The sequence below is a fragment of the Hakea prostrata genome, chromosome 11 (assembly GCF_041222555.1).
Source record: "Hakea prostrata isolate BN-2017 chromosome 11, UWA_Hpros_2, whole genome shotgun sequence".
Classification (NCBI taxonomy): Eukaryota; Viridiplantae; Streptophyta; class Magnoliopsida; order Proteales; family Proteaceae; genus Hakea; species Hakea prostrata.
Window position 1 is genome coordinate 3,486,445 of NC_142610.1, and position 21,651 is coordinate 3,508,095.

The 21,651-nt window shown below is 39.2% G+C and overlaps 3 protein-coding genes and 1 pseudogene across 3 annotated transcripts; all 4 read left to right on the forward strand.

Annotated features, from left to right (window-relative positions):
• The first annotated feature begins 732 nt into the window (after nt 1-732).
• On the forward strand, nt 733-1,764 carry LOC148999605 (MADS-box transcription factor 23-like). The gene has a single exon (XM_089140806.1). It carries the CDS (start codon nt 847-849, stop codon nt 1,531-1,533), a length of 687 nt encoding a protein of 228 aa, XP_088996932.1. The 5' UTR covers nt 733-846; the 3' UTR covers nt 1,534-1,764.
• Nucleotides 1,765-5,830: 4,066 nt separating this feature from the next.
• Nucleotides 5,831-6,882, forward strand: LOC148999606 (uncharacterized). The gene is made up of 2 exons (XM_089140306.1): nt 5,831-5,860; nt 6,553-6,882. The coding sequence occupies exons 1-2, from the start codon at nt 5,831-5,833 to the stop codon at nt 6,880-6,882; spliced, it is 360 nt and encodes a 119-aa protein (XP_088996432.1).
• Nucleotides 6,883-10,128: 3,246 nt separating this feature from the next.
• On the forward strand, nt 10,129-10,902 carry LOC148999607 (glutathione transferase GST 23-like; annotated as a pseudogene).
• Nucleotides 10,903-20,556: 9,654 nt separating this feature from the next.
• Nucleotides 20,557-21,648, forward strand: LOC148999608 (putative glutathione S-transferase). Its single transcript, XM_089140256.1, has 2 exons — nt 20,557-20,914; nt 20,990-21,648. Exons 1-2 carry the CDS (start codon nt 20,606-20,608, stop codon nt 21,350-21,352), a joined length of 672 nt encoding a protein of 223 aa, XP_088996382.1. The 5' UTR covers nt 20,557-20,605; the 3' UTR covers nt 21,353-21,648.
• The last annotated feature ends 3 nt before the right edge of the window (nt 21,649-21,651 follow it).

The following is a 21,651-nucleotide window of genomic DNA, read 5'->3' on the forward strand; positions in this document are numbered from 1 at the left end:
CTATGGATTCATAGATTTGAAATCAAAATTAGTAAGCATCCATAGGATTGAGTAATGTGTTAATCCAAAATTAATATAAAAAATAATAAATAAATAAATAAAAAGAAGAAGAAGAAAAAAAAGAAGGATTGAGTAATGAAGCACACTTGAATTGACTGTGATGAAGAACCCGGAGGAAATTAAAAAAATACAGTGGTTTTGAAAAGGAATATTGGGCCTAAATAGTGGGGGCCCGTAAAAATTAGTAAACCCACATAATTAGATTCAGATGGGCCAAAGCCAACTGTACTTCATAGCTCTTCGGACGGTGGGCCCCCACCAAGTAGAACCCGAAATTGAACCGGATCGGATCATTACTTGGAATCGAAATCAGACCATATAACCCAAAGCAAACCGAATCAGCTACTCAGACCGGTGAAAATCTTAAAAGGAAATCTTTACGAGAGAGTAAGAACAGAGCTTCCTCAACGGTACTAAAACTTTCTAACTTCTGCAACTTTTTGGTTTGGGAACAACACTTCTCGTTTGTTATAAAGTGACTTAAGAATGGAAACCCAAGATTTGATCGGTGAAAATCTTAGAAAGAAATCTCTAGGAGAGAACTAGAGAACAGAGATTCTGCAACGGTACTTAAAATTCAAGAACAACAGAGAGTGAGAGAGTATGGCGGGCTTTCGAGTTGAAACTCCGAGACTTCTTCGGAGGTTTCTGGGTGAAAGTTTTGAGTTTTGAGGTGAGCGAAGCTAGCAATCAAGCATTGCAACGTTAGGGTTTCCAGTTTCCCTGTTCGAGAGTGCTCGTTCGAGTTTCCATTGAAGTATCATTGTCTAAATCTGTGCGATCATTATGTTGGAGAAGAAGAGTAAGGGAAAGGGAAAGGGAAAGGGAAGGCAGAAGATTGATATCAAGCGGATTCAACACGAAGGTTACCGACAGGTTACATTCTCAAAAAGACGGAATGGGTTGTTCAACAAGGCAACCGAGCTTGGTGTCTTGTGTGGAGCAGAGGTTGCGTTAATGGTCTTCTCTCCGGCTGGTAAGGTCTATTCTTTCGCTCACCCCTCTGTTCATTCGGTGATCAATCGTTACGTTGATGGGGTTGAAGACTCTGCTGTTGTCCAGAACAATTTGGTCCGAGAATATAGACGGCAACTCACCCAAGTTACAGAAGAACTTGCAACTGAGAAGAAGAAAGCAGAGATGTTAAATGGGTTGAAGACAGATCAAGTGCCAGATTTTTGGTGGGAAAAGCCCGTTGATGGACATGATGTTGCTGAGTTAAAGGAGTTGATGGTGGCTATGGAAGAGTTTCAGAAGAACTTGATGAAACGTACTGATGATTTAATGTCTATGGAACCATCTTCTTCATCGCCCTCACCATCGTTCTCTTCTGTAAACCCTTCCTCAAGAATGCTTGAGGCTGCCCCTTATCATGGATTTCAGATGGATTTTGGTCCTAATGACTTCGCTGGGAACATGTCATCTTCCTTTGACAACTTTGATTCTAGTTCTTGGTCCTCGTTTGAAGAGTAGTTTGAACCTAGCTGAAATAGTCAATCTGACTTCGCACCATTAGTTTTCTCATTTGTAGTCTTGTATCCTGAATCTTTTAACCGTAGGTGGTAAACCCATTTGTATTTTCTTGCTTCCATCTTTAAATATATCTAGTGTTTCTGAAGGAACAAATGGAAATGTTGAGGAATTGTTCTATACTTTCCCAATTTGTATCTGTTCTTTTTATGAGTTTTGGGAAATTAAGACAGATATGTATAATGTACTATTTGTTGATGGGAAATGGAATTTAATTGAATTCTTCTACGTCTGGCTTGTTGGATTCCCTCACTTTAATTGTGTTTATGGTTAAATGTTAGTGGTTGTTTCCTGGTTTCTTGTGATGGTAGTTGTTAATGGCTTTTATTGATAGATGATGGTGAACTCTGTTATGGTCTTGTGAAAGGTCATCATTTATTGGAAAGTAATGACTGGTCTGCATTCCATACTTCTTTGCTGCTGAAAAACCTTAAGCCCTAACCCCTTTCTCATTCTAAAAGTTTTGGTTCGGATTCTATTTCAAAGAATTCTGAACTCTGGCCAGGTTCTAGTACTGTGTTTCCTGGTCAATTATGAAGGCTTGAATTTTAAGCACAATTGTTAGAACTACAGAAGCATGTTTGGATGTGCATGCTTTGCCCATTAATTGTAGTGCTCAGAACTCTAGAAGTTTCATTTAGTTGCTGAATCAATAGAAAGCTAGAAGGAGGAGGTTGAATTTAGAAGAAAAAGAATATGAAAAAAGAGAAAAATAATATTGATTGCAAAGAAATGGTCAAATGCAGAAGAGAAGAGAGAGAGCCTAATTATTGGTAGAACTTAACTGTGGGTGTTGGGAATGGAGAAACTTAAATACAATGGAGAGTTACAATACCCTGTTTCATCTTAGTTTGGTTGGTGAAAGAGTTCAAGTTGTTCACAGGCCTCTCACTTTTTAGTTCATATGATGTTATGGTCTTCCTTAACTTTTTACTGATTCTCAATTTCTGAATATCTTGTTTAATTTTTTTTTCCTCCAATATTTAGCAAAAGTTTTGGTTGAGCTCAAAACTCATTGAGAACTAGTTTTCTAAGTTTTTTTTTTTCAGATTTCAGGTGCATTTGATGTTATACTGTTGATTGGGTTTCTCTCTTTCTTTTTGTCTTTGAAGAAAGAGTTTTTACTAACCTATGCTTCTGTTGTTCTGCTTGCTCAAGCTCTTGATACTGATGATTAAAAATATACTATCTAATATATGATGCATATTTTTTCCTTTTACCTTTTTGGATAAGTAAAGTTTCATACCTTCTTCTAGGTTCATTAGTTATATGTTTTCTACTTCTGGTTTGTTTGGCTTAACAAATTGGGATCCTTGGTTTGTATGTTCATGTGTCATTATTCATTTCTTCTGTTCAAAAGCAATACAGTATCAACTTAACTAGTCAAAAAATCCTGCTTTTTTAGTCTTCTGAAAACATAAGTGTGACTGAGTTGATACATATCGAAAAGAGTAACATGCACAATCAAATGTTGTACAAAACTTATGGTCACCTAGGATCCTTGAGAAAAACATACAATTGAGAGCCCACCTCCAGGTCAAGAGCACACCAGCATCTCTGCCTGATCCAACTGAATGGGCTAAGTTCTTTTATTCACTGCTTTCTTTTTTTCCTTGAGGGAAGGGGGGGGTGGTTGTTAAGAATCCAACACAAATTTTAATTTGCCAATTATTTCTCAAACAGAGAATGCATTTCCAGAGGATAAAAACACTAGTATTTCTGTTTGTGGAAGAAAAATCTCAGTCAATCTACAGTAAATGTTGACATATTTCATTTCTAAAAATGCTAAGAAAGGGGGTTGTAGAGGGAATGCTCATCTGCTAAGCACTTCTCTTCCTCAAAGAAATGTTGAAGTGGCACTACTTTACAGTATAAAAAAAGAAGTATGTGAGGTCTAATGACCACATATGGCTGCTGGAAGAAAGGTTCTAAGCAAAGACACATAATGTCCAAAAGAATTATGAAAGCCTAATAATTCAGTTTAGCAAGGCTTGGATTCACATTGGAGTCAGCTCCCCTTCCTGTTCGGTCTGCACTTTTGATGATTTATCCTTTTTCATTACCATTATAGTCCAACAGAAATTACATAAAAAGAATTCCATTAGCTTTTCAACAAAAATATTCACATGTTTCAAGTACACCATATGCTAAGCATTTCAAAAGCTAATGGCCTGAAATTCCAAAACTTTACTGTCGAAATCTCATTTTGATATCTTATTGTTCTTCAAGTTCATCCAATTGTTTCTTGAATTAGAAACATTCTTTTTAAGTTGTCATCTGCGAAATCCCCTAGATTTCTAATCCTTTAACCCATGGTTTCAAGACCATGAACCCATAACTCGAGTCGGCGACAACTGTGGGCCATTCGAGTAGAGCCTGAAGGTTTGGAAGTGGACCCAATGTTAGTGGATAACCCTAGTGATGATTCAACCACTGTCCTAGAGTTTAAGAGGAGAAAGAAGATCAATCATGAAGGCGTTCAAAGGTGATTTTGGCACGTCCGAAAATCAATGAAGGAGAATCCAAATGACGAGGTAAATATACCCAATCGTAGATACTTAAGACCTATAATTCAAGCCAAAAAACACCGGAATCGGACCTTGGTTGAGGGGTCAACCAAGGCCCGGTCAATCAGACCGGTTGAACGGTCTGGGTCGACTGCCCATCCCCAGTTTCAGGTCAATTTCGGGCATTGGGTTTAAAAACCCTATTTTATGACTCCACTCACCCAAGTTTCATGGGCATCCTTTTCTTGACTGTATCGGGCAATATTACCTTCTTCGGGTTTCTTCATTTCAAATGTCAGAAAATCTAGGTATCCTTGTTCATTGAACATGGATAGAATCCCATAATTCCAGATGTCATAGTTGGTTTCATCCAACTTACAACATTTGGCAAAGTCAACTACTTCATTCAAGGTGATTATCACTACATTCAACAATGCACAATAGAACATTCTATACACATTTAGATCTTGTTCAAGAAACCATAATCAAAATTAATGGTTTTCAAACCACACAATGAGACCAATAATTCGCTAAATTCACAATCAAATCTCACAAGAGTGATTGGGAATATATAATTTCATCAATTGGTTTCAAACAAATAAGGAGAAATTTAAGATTCTAGAATCACAAGATTGTGCCATACATGCGGATGTGCACGGGTCCCAGGAGAGGAGCCCGAAATTTGGTCATTCAAATGAGACATCGAGTCGTTATAAGATTGTGGTGCACAGTGTGGTGACAACATTTTACATGGCTTTTAAAAATAATTAAAATTATGACCCTTTTAATTATATCAAATGTAGTCCTACTACTATTAGGTGTATCATGCTTTGCATCACTTTCAAATACAAACTCTAACTCACATACATATAAGAATGTGTCATTTCACAAGCACCAAATATGGTCTCTTTCAAAAATAATTAAATAAATATCTATGGTTTGTTTGGAAAAGATGATTCCGCATCCAAGAAAGGGAGCAAACCAAGAGTCTAAACTACTTTGGAAGGGTACAAAGGCCAAATTTTAAAAATAATCAATGCATGAATAACAATTGCACCAATAAAATTTCAGATAGATAGAGAGAGGAAGCCATTTCTATATAAAAATAAAATAAAAAGAAATCAATACATTATAAATTCATAAAAAACTTGATAACTAATAAATGTTAGAATTAACACAGAAAAGAAATATTTCTTTGAAGGGTATGATGTCATCAAGAAAAATTAAAAAAAAAAAAAAAATTCTCTTGTCCTTCAATGTGAACAAAGAACCGTTACATCAGCAAGTTTTTATTTTTATTATTATTCTTATTCTTATTAATTATCTTTTGCTAACATCAACAAACTGTTGAGGAAATTTTGAAGTTTTAAAGGAGGATAAAAAGGAGTCCGGATCATCTTTGTCCTCTTTGTCCTCTCTGATAACTATTGACCACAAATTATAGGGGCCCACAAGATTAGGATGATAGATTTTCTTTTAGAAAAAAAAATTATTATTTTTTACTTGTGGGCCTCACATAGTTTGTAGTGATAAAGGCGTGAGGGAAGCATCAAAAAGATGATCCACACCTGATAAAAAGGGTTTAAAAAATGAATCGTGTTCCATTCAAAACCCAGGAAATACAAAATGCTAGAGAGTTAGAGTACCGCCAGCATGCTAGAGTTTGATGGCTGACCGAAGGAGATGATAATACAGGTTCTTTCATATAGCAATACAGGATTGGCGGCGACGAAATGCGATCTCTTCCATCTCAGACTCGCATGGTAATATTCTAACCGATCCTAACCTCATTCGTTGTGAAGCTGGAAAATATTTTGAGTCTTGTTACTCTGGCACTCCCCCCATAATTTGTGAAAGTCTTAATATATCTATTGATCGGTCACTCCCACCGGATGAAGCAGCCTTGTTAATTGAGCCTATCACTGATTCAGAAATCAAATCTGTAATTTTTGGCATGGATGACAACAGTGCTCCAGGTCCTAATGGATTCCACGCGGGTTTTTATAAAAGCAGTTGGGACATTATTGGCAAGGATCTCCGTTTTGAGATTAAGGAATTTTTTCGAAGACCCTAGTTGCCTGACCAAGTAAAGCTCTCTCGCCTCACTCTAGTTCCCAAGGGTAGCGTACAGAACTCATTTGCAGAATATAGACCTATTGCAATCTCCCCTCTTCTCTACCGGTTTATTGCAAAAATCATAGCTAACAGACTAAAGAAGGTGGTCACTAAACTTGTGGGCGTTAGTCAAAACACATTTATCGAAGGAAGACAGATCTCTGATAATATTCTTCTAGTTCAAGAACTTCTCTATGGATATCAAAATAATATGGGTACACCCAGATTCGCAGCCAAACTCGATATCAGAAAGGCTTATGATTCGGTCTAGTGGGATTTCCTCTTCAAGTTGCTAGGTAAGCTTAATTTCCCACCTCTTTTTATAAATTGGATATATCAGTGCACCATTAACCCAAGGTATGTGGCCTTTGTAAATGGTGCCTATTCGCCAAAATTCACGGCAAATAAGGGTCTTTGTCAACGGTGTTCCATGTCACCGCTACTTTTCAATATAATCCTTCAGGTGTTCACTGATGATATCACTTATGCTGCTAGCATGGGTAACTTTGATTATCACCCTCACTGCAAGGCCCCTCAAATCACGATAGTAGCTTTTGCGGATGATCTTTTTGTATTAGGTGCTGCCACTTGCAAAAATGCAGATTACCTCCGTAATGCCCTCCAAGGTCTTGCTCTTCAGACTAGTCTCTACATTAACCATGAGAAGTGATCTATTCTCTATGGAAATTGCTCTCTCACCACTATGGAGACCTTTGAAAATACCTTGCATATTCTAACTGGTACCTTCCCGTTCAAGTATCTAGGTGTGTCAATTACAGCAACAAAGCCCAACAATATGAATTATGATCTGCTCATTCAAAAGGTGAACAATCGCATCAATTCTTGGAGAAATCGTGCACTATCCTATGCGGGCAGATTGGCGCTGATACGGTCTGTCTTAATGGGGGTCTTTTCTTTCTGGGCTAATGCTTTTTACATACCAATTAGCATAATCCAGAAACTGGATAGCATCCTAGCTAAATTTTTGTGGAAAGGTGCCTCTGAATCTAGTAGCTATAAAGTTGCTTGGGAGAAGGTGTGTAGACCAAAAAAGGAGGGGGGCCTTGGTCTTAAAAATTTGCGTGAATGGAACCATGCATTTCTCATGAAGCATTTTTGGAGTTTAGCAACTAACCGTACCCGATGTTGGACCTCTTATATTCATCATAAATGGTTGGCAAATCAATCGATTTGGGGCCTACAACAACCAAATCAATGCTCATACACTTTGCGATACATTATTAAAGCTCAAAAAGAGGTATTACCCAACTCTAAAAAAATTTTGAAAGATGGGACCTCCACATTTTTATGGGATGATCCTTGGAAACAGGATAGCCGTATTCGCCGGAATGACACGCTCTTTGTAGAAGCCCTCGGTCGAAATCCTGCGGACAAGGTGGCATCATTATGTTCAAGCCCTGGGATTTGGATAGAAAACATCACCGACATTGTTATTTTTAACTATTGGAACCAAATCTCATCTATTCGGTTTCATCCCCGTCTTGTAGTAGACAAGGTCATCTGGACCCCTGTGGCGAATGGGGAATTTACTATTAAGTCCGCCTAGAATGCCTTTCGTCATCGCAACGATGAAGTCTCATGGTCAAAGCTAGTTTGGAATCATGGTACTTAACCCCGTTATGCCTTCATCTCTTGGCTTGCATGCCATAAACGCCTGACCACTAAAGACATCATGTTGTCATGGGGAATCCAAGTCGATCCAACATGTGTTTTTTGTCATCAAGCAGCTGAATCCATGGACCATTTGTACTTCAATTGTTCCTTTACCAAGTTTATTTGGCAAGAGCTGCTTGCACTCTATGGATACCATCGTTCTCCATTGAACACATGGACTGATGAATTAAATTGGATCTCCTCTCACTAGCCAGGAGCCAATCTCAAAAGAAAGGTGAAATGCTTTGCTTGCACAACAACTATTTATCGCATTTGGTATGCTAGAAACAATCGTATCCACAAGGGAGATAACACTACGGCAGTGGCTGTTCTTGCACACATCGTCGCCGACACTCGTCAACGATTCGCTAACTCTCAAGAATTTATTGAAGACAACTATAATAACCGAAGTTTCTTTGAAAAATGGGGAATTAGAGTGAAGATGAAACAAAAACAAAGCACTCTATTTCATTGGGTAAAACCTCCTGATGACTGGATAGTAGTAAATTGTGATGGCTCTATAAGGGGTATTCGAGGTGGGTATGGAGTGATTGGAAGAAGCTCAACTGGTCAGGTAATACTTGTTGCTGCAGGCGGGTTTGATGAAGCTAATGTTCTGAAGATGGAATTAAAAGCAATTCTTTGTGGCCTTACTCAAGCCGATCTTCATGATGTGTCGAAGCTACAAATTCGATCGGACTCCCAAATAGCCATTAGAATTGTTACGGAATCGCTAAGCACTCCTTGGGTGGTGCAAGATATTTTTGATGATATTCAAGAGATCAAACAGATATTTCATAGGGTTGTGTTTATCCATCATGTCCGTCAATCTAACATGTGTGCTGATTTTCTTGCTAGCTTTGCTACGGTTTCTTTGGAAACCGTCTTGGACCCCTGTAACCTCCCACATGGCTTGTCAAAACTAGTTTTAGAGGACACTCGTGGGAAGCATTATCAGAGGATGTAATCTCTCTTTTCTTTCCAGTTTCTAATTCAAAGCACCTTTTTTCCAAAAAAAAAAAACCCAGGAAAAACTACATTGGTATATTGATTAACGTCACTATGTATGAGGACAAAATTTCTATCATTGCTATGTTGTATTTGTAATTCTATCATTTAATGTTTTTTTTGTTTCTTTTCATAAAATAATGAATAAATAATAAAAAGTCTTTATCTATTAGGGGCATAACATACATTCGGGAATAAAAAAAAAATTTTAATAACATCATAATACAATTTTGAGTCGTTGGTTAGGTAGGGGACTGTAAAAAATACTATATAAAAAAAATTTAAAATTAAAATTTAAAAATTTTAAAAAAAATAAAATAAAAAAGAAGAAGATTGGTGAACGGGTCAAGCAATTGGTCATATGGGATATCTAAATAAAAAATTATTATATCAATTTGCCAGCCTTACAATAGCACTGACGATGTTTTGGGCAGCACTTTCATGCCCATTCACCAATGGGAAAAAAACAAATAGACACTTAGATATGTCATCATCGACTAACCAACACCCATATAAAAAGTTAGCCTTTGCTGGTGACGCTAACCACAGCCTAGCTCTAATACCAGTGTTAAGCAATTTACGACAAAGATGGTTCAAAATCATATACCTCAGAGATCTTGAATGCAACCGATCTAGACAAAGGAGGAACCACCTATTTGTGTTTTCGTTCCATTAATCTGCCTTCTTGTACACCTACAAGTTAGTTCTACACTTCCAAATCAGCATACTATAGTAGTGGAGGTTCACGATTAACTTCTTTCCAGAAATAAGTGAGAGAGAGAGAGTACGGGAGAGTATTTGAATTTTTTCCAATCCAAAATTTTGAATTTCATTCTTTTCCTCTATTTATAATATTTCTCTCAGCCCTAGTTGTTTATTTAAAGCCTCACTCAAATTTAACTAATTGAAAAAAGTAACATGAGATATCATATGGACTCAACCAAATTAAGGAATAGTTAACTAGGAATAAGAACTCAAAAAAAATTAGTAGTTATCTAGGAATACGTAATTACTTAGAAAATATAGTGAGTCACATCCACTATGATTAACAAATACTCGAATTATCCACATATTTAATGGTAGCTTATTGCCCAAGCAAGATCTAGTCCATTAATCCATGTATATAATTAAATATTTCAATCTTGCACAAGAAGATGGAGAAGATGACTCTCTCGATCGCTATAAAAGGTTTCTTTTTCGGCTGTAGGAATTCATTCTGACCTATCTCAGTAGTTCTAACATGGGAGAAGTTAAGCTGCTTGGTGCCTGGGCAAGCCCATATGTCTTCAGAATCATATTGGCTCTCAAACTGAAGGGAATAGAATACGAATACATAGAAGAAGACTCTCCAACAAGAGTGAACTTCTTTTACAGTACAACCCAGTTCACAAGAAGGTTCCTGTACTTGTTCATGATGGAAAACCAGTAGCAGAATCCTTGGTCATTCTAGAATACATCGAAGAGACATGGCCAGAGAACCCACTGCTTCCAACTGACCCTTATGAGAAAGCCAATGCTCGATTCTGGGCGAAGTTTCCCGACGATAAGGTAAGTAAGCAAGCCAAATGAGACTATCTGCATTAATGGTTTTGTTTGTAAAGGAAGATGATCCATCTAATTCATGTGCTTTTTCTTTTGTTTCAGGGTAGTGCATTTTCGAAGTTCTTCAGTACTTCAGGTGAAGAACATGCTTTAGCTACTAAAGAATGCATGGAAATGTTGAGAACCATTGAAGAGCATGGCCTTGGACGCGAGAAATTTTTTGGTGGAGAAACGATTGGTTATGCAGACTTGGCTTTCGGAGGGTTGGCTTACTTGTTGGGTGTGATGGAAGATGTAGTTGAGGTCAAGTTGGTTGAACCTCATACCTTCCCTCGCTTGCATTCTTGGATCCAGAATTTCAAGCAAGTTCCTCTCATTAGAGATAACCTGCCCGATCGTGATCAGATGTTGCTCATATTCAAGAGTCGCAGGGAGATGCTTTTGGCATCTCCCTCTTTAAAGTAGACCCCCCCCTTCTCTCTCCTACTGAACCGTTTTCGTTTAAGTATAATAAAATGAACTTTGTTCATGCGAATCAGACTTCAGATTGAGTGCTTGATCACTTCTGGGTATTGTTTGATTCAGATTCTAGTTCTCAAATTTTATATGTAGAAATTATCATACTTAACTGGTTAGAGTAAAACACAGTAGAGTAGTAGTTACAGTTAGAGATAAAACACAAACACCAAAAAGGGAAGAAAACAACACAGGACGAGCCCCCCCGAGCAAAACGGGCGAGAAAAGGGCGGTGGCAGGCACCGAGGAACTCCGCCAGCCACCGCAAGCGCCACCGCAAGCAGATGCCACGCTCACGGCACCGAAACCCAAACGAAATGGCGCGCTCCACAAGCACCCACCAACGTGGAAAACCAAGTCCTCCGCCGGGATACGACATGGGAAGGATGGACGACCGACCAGCTCGGTAAGACACACTAAGATCGGGCCCAACACCGACGGGCGGGACGCAAGACGCAACCAGGGACGCCCACGAGCGGCGGCCACAAAAGCAAGAACCCCGCCAAGCGACGAAAAGAGCGCACCGAGCCGCAACGACCAAAGAAGCCCAAGCCAAAGAGGACGGGAGAACCGAGACCAACCGAGAAAGCGCGAAAAACCGACCCGAGAAGACGGGACACGAGGGCGGGAGAGCGGACAACGCAGGGAGACCAGGAGAACCCAAGGCAGATAACCAAGAAAGCCAAGCGGACACGCCCCAAGAGGCAAAGGCGAGAAGCCAAGAGGGACCGCAACCGGAACCGAAAACGGCGGAGCGGCCAAGGCGGGAGGGAACGCGACAGGCGGGGCCAACGGAAACAAAGGCGGACGAGCACCAGAAGCAGGGCAAGAGAAGGAGACGGACGAACCAAGAACGAGAGCGGGGGAAGGCACGGGCACGCCGGCAACCAGCCAGGGAAGGGGGCGCAGCCCGACACAGGGGCGAAGGAACGCAAACCGGAGGCTCACAGTGGCAAGAACAACAGACGAGGGATAGGAATGGATCTGCACAAACTCAGGGCGATGTCAAGCCAACCGGGAACAAAGAGGGAAGAGGAACCGGCGAGGACAAGAGACCATGCGCCAAGAACGAAAAGGACGGAGCACGGCAGCAAGGAACAAGGAGAGGAGTGCACACCCACGAAGGGGCAAGGACCAAAGCCCAAAGCGACGGCAGCAAGGAGCACAGAGACGGACCGCACCGAGAACAGAGAGCGGGGAAGAAAAGCAGGAAGCGCAAGCTAAAGCAAGACCCAGCCACCACACGAGAGGACCGGAGAAACGACGGGGGAGAGAGAGGGGAAGGGGGACAACACCAAAAAGGGAGGGAAGCGACGGGAGCAAGAGAAAAAGAGAAACAAGAGGGAGCAACGAGGAGGACGAAAGAAAAAACAGGGCAAAAGGGAACCAAGAGAGCCAAACGCCACCCAAAAGGAAGGGAAAGAAAAAGACAAGAGGGAAGAGCCAAGACAACCACAAAAGGAGGGAGAAGGGAGGAACGACCCGCCGCGGGCAAAAACGAGGCCGAGCACGAAAGCAAGAGGGGCCCACCGGGGGCCAAGCAGCCAAGCCACGAGAACGGAAGGAGCACGACAAAGGACGGAGACCCAGAAAACACCACGGCAGAGAACCACGGAAGGGAAACACAACGACACAAGGCGGGAAACCCACGAGAGCGAAAAAGGAAAGACGAAGGCCCGAGGGCCAACCACAAGAAAGACCCACCCGATCGAGCCCGGGCGAAGGGCCGGGAAACAAGAAAGACCCACCCGAGCAGCCCGAGGACGAAGGGCCAGGACCCACACAAGAGAACACACGGGCGGGACCCAAACACCACCCAGGGAACCCCCACGGACGAGAACCAACAAAGCGAGGCACACAAAGGAACACACCACGGAAGGAAAAGAGAAAACAAAGACAGAAACGGAAGCAACAACAAAAAGGACGGGCCAAACGGCCCAAACGCAAAAAAGCCGGAGGAACAAGGACACACAAACAAGGGAAAGGAGAAAAGAGCAAGAGGAAAAAGCAAGAAGGAGGGAGCCCACAACACAAAAGGAGGAAAGGAGAAAAAGGAAACGAGGACAAGAGCGACAAGGACGGAGCCAAAGGGACAAGAGGGGAGAAAAGGGCAAAAACACCAGAAAACCACCAACAAGCAAGACAAAAGCAAGCACAGGAGACGAGGAAAAGAAGAACAAACGGGACCCAAACAGGACAAAGAAGGAAAAAGGAGAGGGACACAAACACACACAGGAGGGGGGAAAAAAAGAAGAGGGACAGGGAGAACGAGGAAAGGGAGAGAAAAAAAAAGAGGAAAAAGGAAGAAGAGGGAGAGGGAACCAAAAAAGACAAGAAAGAACAAGAGAGAACAAAAAGAAGGAAAGAGGAAGAAAGGGGAACAAAAGAAGAGGAGGGGGAAGAGGAAAGAAGGGGAGGGGGGAGGAAAAGGGAGAACAGGGAGGGGCAACAGGAGAAAAGGAGAAAGGGGCGAAGGGGAAACAGGAAAGGGCAAAGCAGAGGGGGGCCAGTGCGTACGACGAACGGCACAGGGTGGGGGGACAAGCGGTCCGCGGAGGGGGTGTGTTGAAAGAGTTTTATAGTAGTTAGTTAGTTAGTTACATGTTAATTTGTTTACATATCTACCTATAAAGGTGTGAGAATACATTTACTTCAATGTGCTTGTATGATTTTAATAAAATGGGCTTTGTTCATGTGAATCAGACTTCAGATTGAGAAAAAGCCTGACCTGATTGGCCTCAGCGAAACCAAATGATCAAATCATCAGAAACTAATGGGATAACGTTCTAGTTTTCTTAATGATTACTGCACTTTGGGCTTTTTCAATAGTAAAGGAAAGAGGGGGTTAAAAGGAGGACTCTGGATTCTAGCAAGAAGAAGCATGAAAGTTCGTCTAATTGATATCTCATCTTGGGTTGTTGAGGTATGTAGGTGTCTCATTCAAATTTCTCACCCTGCGTCCAGTTAATTTCGTTTGGAGAGATTTTCCACACGTTAGTGAGTGGGAGATGTATATTATATTATATGATTACTTCTCGTTTCGCCTGGTTGTCTGAATTCCTTTCTTCCTTCCGGAACCTGGTTAACTCTTTCTCTCTGCTTGAGATCTCTGCACCTGATCATTATTTCATCTTGGACAAACAACCAAAAGCCACCTCACTTTTTAAAAGAGAAACTTCAAACTTGACCACATTTTCATTAACCCTAATTGGATGATTCTATTCCAAAACCTAATGGTTAAGAGACTACCAGCAGTGTGTTTGGATCATAATCCAATCTTTCTCTGTACAGATTTTAGGGCTTCATCTGCTAAAAAACTTTTCCACTATCAAATTGCATGCATGAACCTACACCCCAACTTTCTGACGGATTTGGAAATGGCTTGGGACCAATGCAGCAATATCTCCCTGGGAGGAAACTCACAAACTTGTCTTGTTTTTTGCATGGTTTGAATAATAAGGTCTTTGGTAATGTGACAAACTTTTTCACTTAATTATCCTTGCAAATTGATGCTCTTGAAGGACAATGATTCCTAATAAGGAAAGGAAATTAAGAAGCTCTTGTCTTGGGTTCTAGATGTGGAGGAATATATTTAGTTTCAAAAATAGCAATTTTACCATCTCTCTTCAAAGATTCAATCTCATTGGAGGAGGATCACTTCCTTGAAAACGAATGGAGGCACTCTCACTGATCCAAAAGATATAGCTGGGGAATTCTCTTCCTTCATGAAATCCTTCTTCCAATCTTCAAATCCTCTAGGTCCAACCTTCATTGAAGGACTATTTCCTTCTAGTGTGACCGCTTCCCTATTGGAAGGTCTCTCTGTTTGGCCTAATTTGGAGGAAATTAAGAGAGTTGTTTTCTCCCTTGGTCCCTAGAAGTCCCTTTGGTTGGATGGTTTTAATGCCTTCTAGTTTTTTATGGGCAACTAACCATGCTCTCCTTTGCTATATCCCTAAAAATATATAATGTATGTATTGTTTTGGACTTCAAGCCCATAATTTTTTGTAAATGTGACTTATAAAATCCGGCCAAGATTTTGGCCTTTAGAATAAAACTGTTGTTGTCTTTGTTCATCTCTCCCCTACAAGGTGCCTTTGTGCCTAACCATCAAATCTTTGATAATATTTTTCTGGCCCAAAATTTTTTCTATTTAATGGGGGGGGGGGGGGGAAGATGCAAAATTGGTTATATAGCCCTCAAATTGGATATGTCTAGAAATTAATCACTTATATTTTCTCTTTCTTAGGTTTTAATCAACATTGATGTGATATGGTGAACAAGCTTATCATTACTTCCTCCTTTTCGGTCAAACTTAATGGAAGCCTGTTTGGGTGGTTCTCCGGGTCAAGAGGGCTTGACTAGGGTTGTCCCCTAAGCCCTTATCTCTTTTTGTTTTGTAATGAAAGTTCTTTCCAGGTTGTTAAAGGAATATAGAAGCCTCAAATTGTTCAAAGGTATCAAGATTGCACGGACAACACTAGAGGTCTCACATCTTTTCTTTGCTAATGATACTTTTATTTTTTGTCAAGCGGAAGTGGAGGATATTCTTTCTATTAAGGCTGCTCTGGACCTTTTTACTGGCTTTTCTGGTCAAGAATAAATCTTGACAAGAGTGGGGCTTTTTTTAGCATAAATGTTGAACCTAGCAAGAAATACCCACTCCTTAAAATCCTTAGGATTTCGAAAATGAAGAAAGAGGTTGTATACTTGGGTACTCCATTTTTCTATGGCAGGTCTAAATCCAAAAACCTCAATTTCATTCTACAAAAAATTAGAGATAGTTTTCTTGGAAAGCTACTTCCCATTCTTTGCTGGTAGAGAGATTTTAATCAAGTCTGTACTTCAATCAATCCCACAATTTCAAATGCCATGATTTAAGTTCCCAAAAACCACTTGTAGGTAGATTGATTCCTTAAGTTAGAAATTTTTATTAGGGAAACCAAACAAAACTGAGCGGTTAAGTGCTATCTCTTAGGGTAAGTGTTGTACCCCTAAAAATAAGGGTGGGTTGGGTTTTAAGAAATTGGAAGACATCAATTCTGCTCTCCTCCTTAAACAAGGGTGGAGATTACTGAGCAAACCAAACTCTCTTTGGGCTTCCACCTTGAAGGAAAATTATTTTCTCAACTCTAGTATTTTTAACCATATAGTTAGGAAAAAGAATGGATCCTAGTCATGGAAGAGTTTATGTACCATTATCACTGAACTTGAATCTATAGTGTGTAGAAAGATAAGCAATGGAGAAAATACTTCTTTTTGGTTTGATCCATGGTTACCAAATAACAACTCCGTCTCTAGAAAGTTCATGGTGGAGTAAGCATGGGCATCGGAGACAACAGTTGCACATATGGCACAGTATAACAATATGAATGGGGAGTATCTTTCTCATCTCAACCTTCCTGATCATTTGTTACTCAATCTCAATCTTAATTCCTCTCTTGATACTTGGTTATCAAATAATTTTTCCAATGGCAAGCTCTTAGCCAAACTAGTAGATCGTGCATTGAGGAGGAAAAAATATCCTGCTAATCCATCTCCCTTTCCCTAGTGGTGGAGTTTCTTTTGAAAACTACCAATACATCCAAGACTTAAATCTTTTGTTTTTTTAGGCATCTATTGAATGCAGAATTACTGACTAGGTCTTATTTATCCCAATGGATGGACTTGCACACTGGTTGTGAATTATGCATAGATAAGGAGGAGACTACTTTGCATGTTTTCCTTGCATGTGATTGAATCAAACAGATATAGGTTGTTGGACCCCTAAGGCTAAGAACAGAGCATCTGGCCAATGATTCAATTTTGCAGCTTTGCAGCACAATGTGGGCAGATCCTAAACTAAACAAATGCTCTACCCAGTGGTTTTTCTCAGTTTTTATTATAATATGTTATTGTGTTTGGCAAGAAAGAAATAATGCTACTATAAACAAATATAAGTCTAACCCAAATTGACTGCTTAAAAACATCTCTAATTGAGTGATTGAGTCCACTCCCAAAACAAAAAAAGACCACAACCATGCTAGGAAGAGTAAATGTACTCTAGATAATCATATTATAAATGAAATAAATTGTTTATGCACTAAATCTAGGAATATACACTGACCCATTCTAATGTGTGTAGGGATTTCTAACCAACTTTTGAAAGTCACAGGATGGAGCGTAGGGATCGTGGGGAATGGTAGATGTTTATTGCTAAAAGAAGGAAAGTTGGAAAAGATGGATGAAATGGAGGCTTTGCTTATGACTTTACAAGTAGGAGTTGACAAATCAAAGGAGCTTAGAGTATCTATAGCATAAGTGTGGTGCAACCTTCAAGGAGTTTCTCAAAATCTACCCAAGCCTGCAGGAAAACAACGGCCTTTACATTTGGTGACTCTTTTGACAAACTATAAAGACTCAAGTTTTGACTTTAAATCCCCCACCGCCATTTTTAACTAATTTACCAATCTAGCTACTCAAGCAACTACTAATCTTGTAGGTAGCTTAATTCAAGGTTGTAACTGCTCTCTGACTTTCTAATAGAAGTTTTATTTTCACTATCACCAAAAAATTAAAAAAAAAAGCCACCCCAGCATGGCACATCACTCATAATTATCTCATTATACTCTTAACAATTCAACTATACCTAGTTCCACACTCCCAATCCCTCATAGTGAGCAGTGTAAATCATTCTCATAAGATGTACTCATGATTTTGTCAATATGACAAGTCACCCAAGCAATGAGTCACATCACTATAGGGTATAGAACGAAAAGCTTTCTCAAAGCCCTCATGCCAATTGGATTATCCCCAATTGCTTTCCCAGTCTTGCCATGTGAAATGCATCATCCTTGATCTTAAAGAACAACCTAAAGTAGCATCATTGGATGTCCTCTTCATGGCATAGTCTAAGGTGAAGGGTACAAGTAGGACCAACTAAAAGTGACCTCGATGGTTTATTTTGCCACCACAAATATTGAAACAATAAGTTTGACAACAAGGGAATCCATATAGTCTTCGAAGCCACCTACAAACGAATCATGGAGATTCTACAGTAGAGTGGGGACTACTATACATTTTTGTTTCTACTCTAGTTAAAAGTAATATCTTTGAAAAAAAATTTTAACACTTTGATTTACCTAAGAATGTGAAAAATAAAATGGCCAATACCTCCCCAGCAACAATGCCAAAAACTTATTTACAAAATAAAAATAACCGTAAGCACACGGTATCGTGTAACTAACGGGTCAATCTCAGAGAGATAGGTCACTTTAGAATTTAACCTCTTAATGGTAGCGCAAGAGTGCAATGATTCAAAATTCTTAACTGTAGATGCTATCCCGTCAATATTGTCCTCCCTTGCTAAGGACGATATCAATGGTAAGAAGTTCTACAGACTATCATTTCTTTCTTTCTTTTTTCCCTTCCTCAATAAAAGGCTCTATTTTCTCCAAAAAAAAAAAATTCTTAACTAATTAATTAAACTAAATGAGCAGTCCTGACATATACATCTAAAGCGATCGAATTGAGACTAAAAAATAAATCAAACATAACCAACGCATAAATAAAAGGCAAAAAAGAAATGCGAACAATAAATAAATAAATAAAAGGGAAGTGATCCGAGTGTCAGCTTTGGATCGAGGGAAGGGGAGTATAATTAGGATGACTTTGACTATGGACTCTTTGTTGTAGCTTACAGTCCACCGATCGGGAGAACAGATATTAGAGAAAGAAAAAAAATACATAACTAAATAACAAAACTATAAAAGGGAAAAGGAACCTTAACCAAAGAGATGTACGACTATAAGCATCTTGGATCAAGGACCTAGGGGGAAAGGAGAACAATAAATAAATGCGAGAAAAAAAATTGTAGAAAGTAAATAACAAAGCAATAAAAGGAAAAGGGAAACCTTAACCAAAGAGAGGCACGACTGTAAGCATCTTTGATCAAAGACCCAGGGGAAAGGAGATCAATAAATAAATGCTGAAAAATAAATCTTAGGTTAAGAATATGGAGGGGTAGATAGAAGAATGAATGGAGGGGGGAGAAAAGATTATTGGCAAAGGTTACTTACTTGTATCTTTGAATCTTGAATAATAATAAAAACTTGAATGAACGATTCAAATCTCAACCAACCCTAACAACCAAATCTAGAATGATCTAGATCAGCAATTGCTAGACCCAGAGAGAAACAAATCCTCAAACTTGAAATTGAAGTTGCATTACATAGAAAAATTGAACCTAAACATTCAATCTAGAAACTAGAATCCCACAAAGCAATTAAAAAAAACTAGAGAAAACCTAAATAAACTAAAGAGAAAAAAAAAGTGTAGACGGCCTAAAATAACTAAAGAGAAAAGAAATTATACTCCTCCAAAGCTCAAAAAACGTTCTTCCTTGTAGGAGTATGCTCTCCTTTTTTGCTGACATTCGCAAGCTGTTGAAGAAATTTTGAAGTTTTGATAGAAGATAAAAAGGATTTAAAAAATAAATGGACTCTTACCCATTCCTAGGCCATGTTGTACCTTTTCTTAACCAACTCTGGAAATTGTGCTCCATTCAAACCCAAGAAAAAACTACACTAATAAGGTGATTAACATCTCTATGTAGTAGGGGCATACTTATGTTGGGATTAAAAAATATAACTTTTAATAATACAATTTTGAATCGTGGATTAGGTAGGGGACTAAATCAATTTGACTAGCATAAAAAATTAAATAAATAAATATATAAATATATATATATGGGATACTTAAATAAAAAAATTTATCATATCAATTTGCCAGCAATACTACGGTACTAACAATGTTTTGGGCAGTGCTTTCACGTCCATTCACCAATGGACAAAAAACAAACAGAGACTCAAATATCTCATCATCAACTAATCAACATCCACACAAAAAGTCAATGGTGGGTTAGTAGAGCGGTTAAAAGCCCAGATTCCCATGGCGACGTTTAATTTCTAGTATTAAAAAAGCACCAGTATCAATAAAAAAAAAAATCCTAAATTATCATATCAATTTGCCAGCAATACTACGGTACTAACAATGTTTTGGGCAATGCTTTCACATTCATCAGCAACTAATCAACATCCACACAAAAAGTCAGTCATTGTCAGTGACCTCAACCTAGCTCCTATACCAATATTAAACAATTTACGGCAAAGATGGGTTTAAAATCATATACCTCAGAGATCTTGAATGCAATGGATCTAGACAAAAGAGGTATTTTTTTATATTCTCATTCCCTTGATCAGCCTTCTCGTACAGCTATAAGTTATTTCTACGTCGGATATTCACAATTAATTTCCTTCCAAAGAAAAGTTACAGAGAGAGTAAGGGAGAGTATTTGAATAGTCCATTACTCTCTCTCTCTCTTACACTCTCTAGAAAAGAGTAGTTATCTAAGAATAGGAGCCCAAATAAGAGGAATACTATCTAGGAATACTTAAACCATTTTGCCGCTACCTTGCCCACCAACTATGATTAACAAATACACCAATTATCCACTTATTTAATGGAAGCTTATTTCCCAAGCAAGACCCAGTCCATTAATCCATACATATAATTAAATATTTCAATCTTACACAAGAAGATAACTCTCTCGATCGCTATTAAAGGTTTGTTTTAGGGTCTAGGAATTTATTTATACCCATCTCAGTAGTTCTAACATGAGAGAAGTTAAGCTACTTGGAAACTGGGCAAGCCCATTTGCCTACAGAATCATATTGGCTCTCAAACTGAAGGGAATAGAATACGATTACATAGAAGAAGATATCTTCAACAAGAGTGAGCTTCTTTTACAATACAACCCAGTTCACAAGAAGGTTCCTGTGCTTGTTCATGGCGGAAAACCAGTAGCAGAATCCTTGGTCATTATAGAATACATCGAAGAGACATGGCCAGAGAACCCAATGCTTCCAACTGATCCTTATGAGAAAGCCAATGCTCGATTCTGGGCGAAGTTTTGCGACGATAAGGTAAGTAAACAACCCAAATGAAACTATCTGCATTAAGGTCCATCTAATTCATGTGCTTTTTTTTTTCTGTTTCAGGGTAGTATACTCTGGGATTTCTTCATTACTTCAGGTGAAAAACATGCTTTAGCTACTAAAGAATGCATGGAAATGTTGAGAACCATTGAAGAGCATGGCCTTGGACACGAGAAATTTTTTGGTGGAGAAACGATTGGATATGCAGACTTGGCTTTCGGAGTGTTGGCTTACTGGTTGGGTACGTTCGAAGATGTAATTGAGGTCAAGTTGGTTGAACCTCATACCTTCCCTCGCTTGCATGCGTGGATCCAGAATTTCAAGCAAGTTCCTCTCATTAAAGATAACCTGCCCGATCGTGATCAGATGTTCTCCATGTTCAAGACTATCAGGGAGAAGCTTTTGACATCTCCCTCTTTGAAGTAGAACACCCCCCCTCTCTCTCTCTCCCTCCTACTTAACCGTGCTTGTTTAGGTATAATAAAATGGACTTTGTTCATGTGAATCAGACTTCAGATCAAGTGTTTGGTCACTTCTGGGTTTTGCTTGATTCAGATTCTGGTTTTCAGATCTTTATATGTAGACATTCATAGCTTATATGTAGAAATTCTCATACTCAACTGTGCTTGTTTGAGTATAATAAAAAGGACTTTGTTCATGTGAATCAGACTTCAGTTGAGTGCTTGATCACTTCTTGGGTTTTGCTTGATTCAGAATCTGGTTCT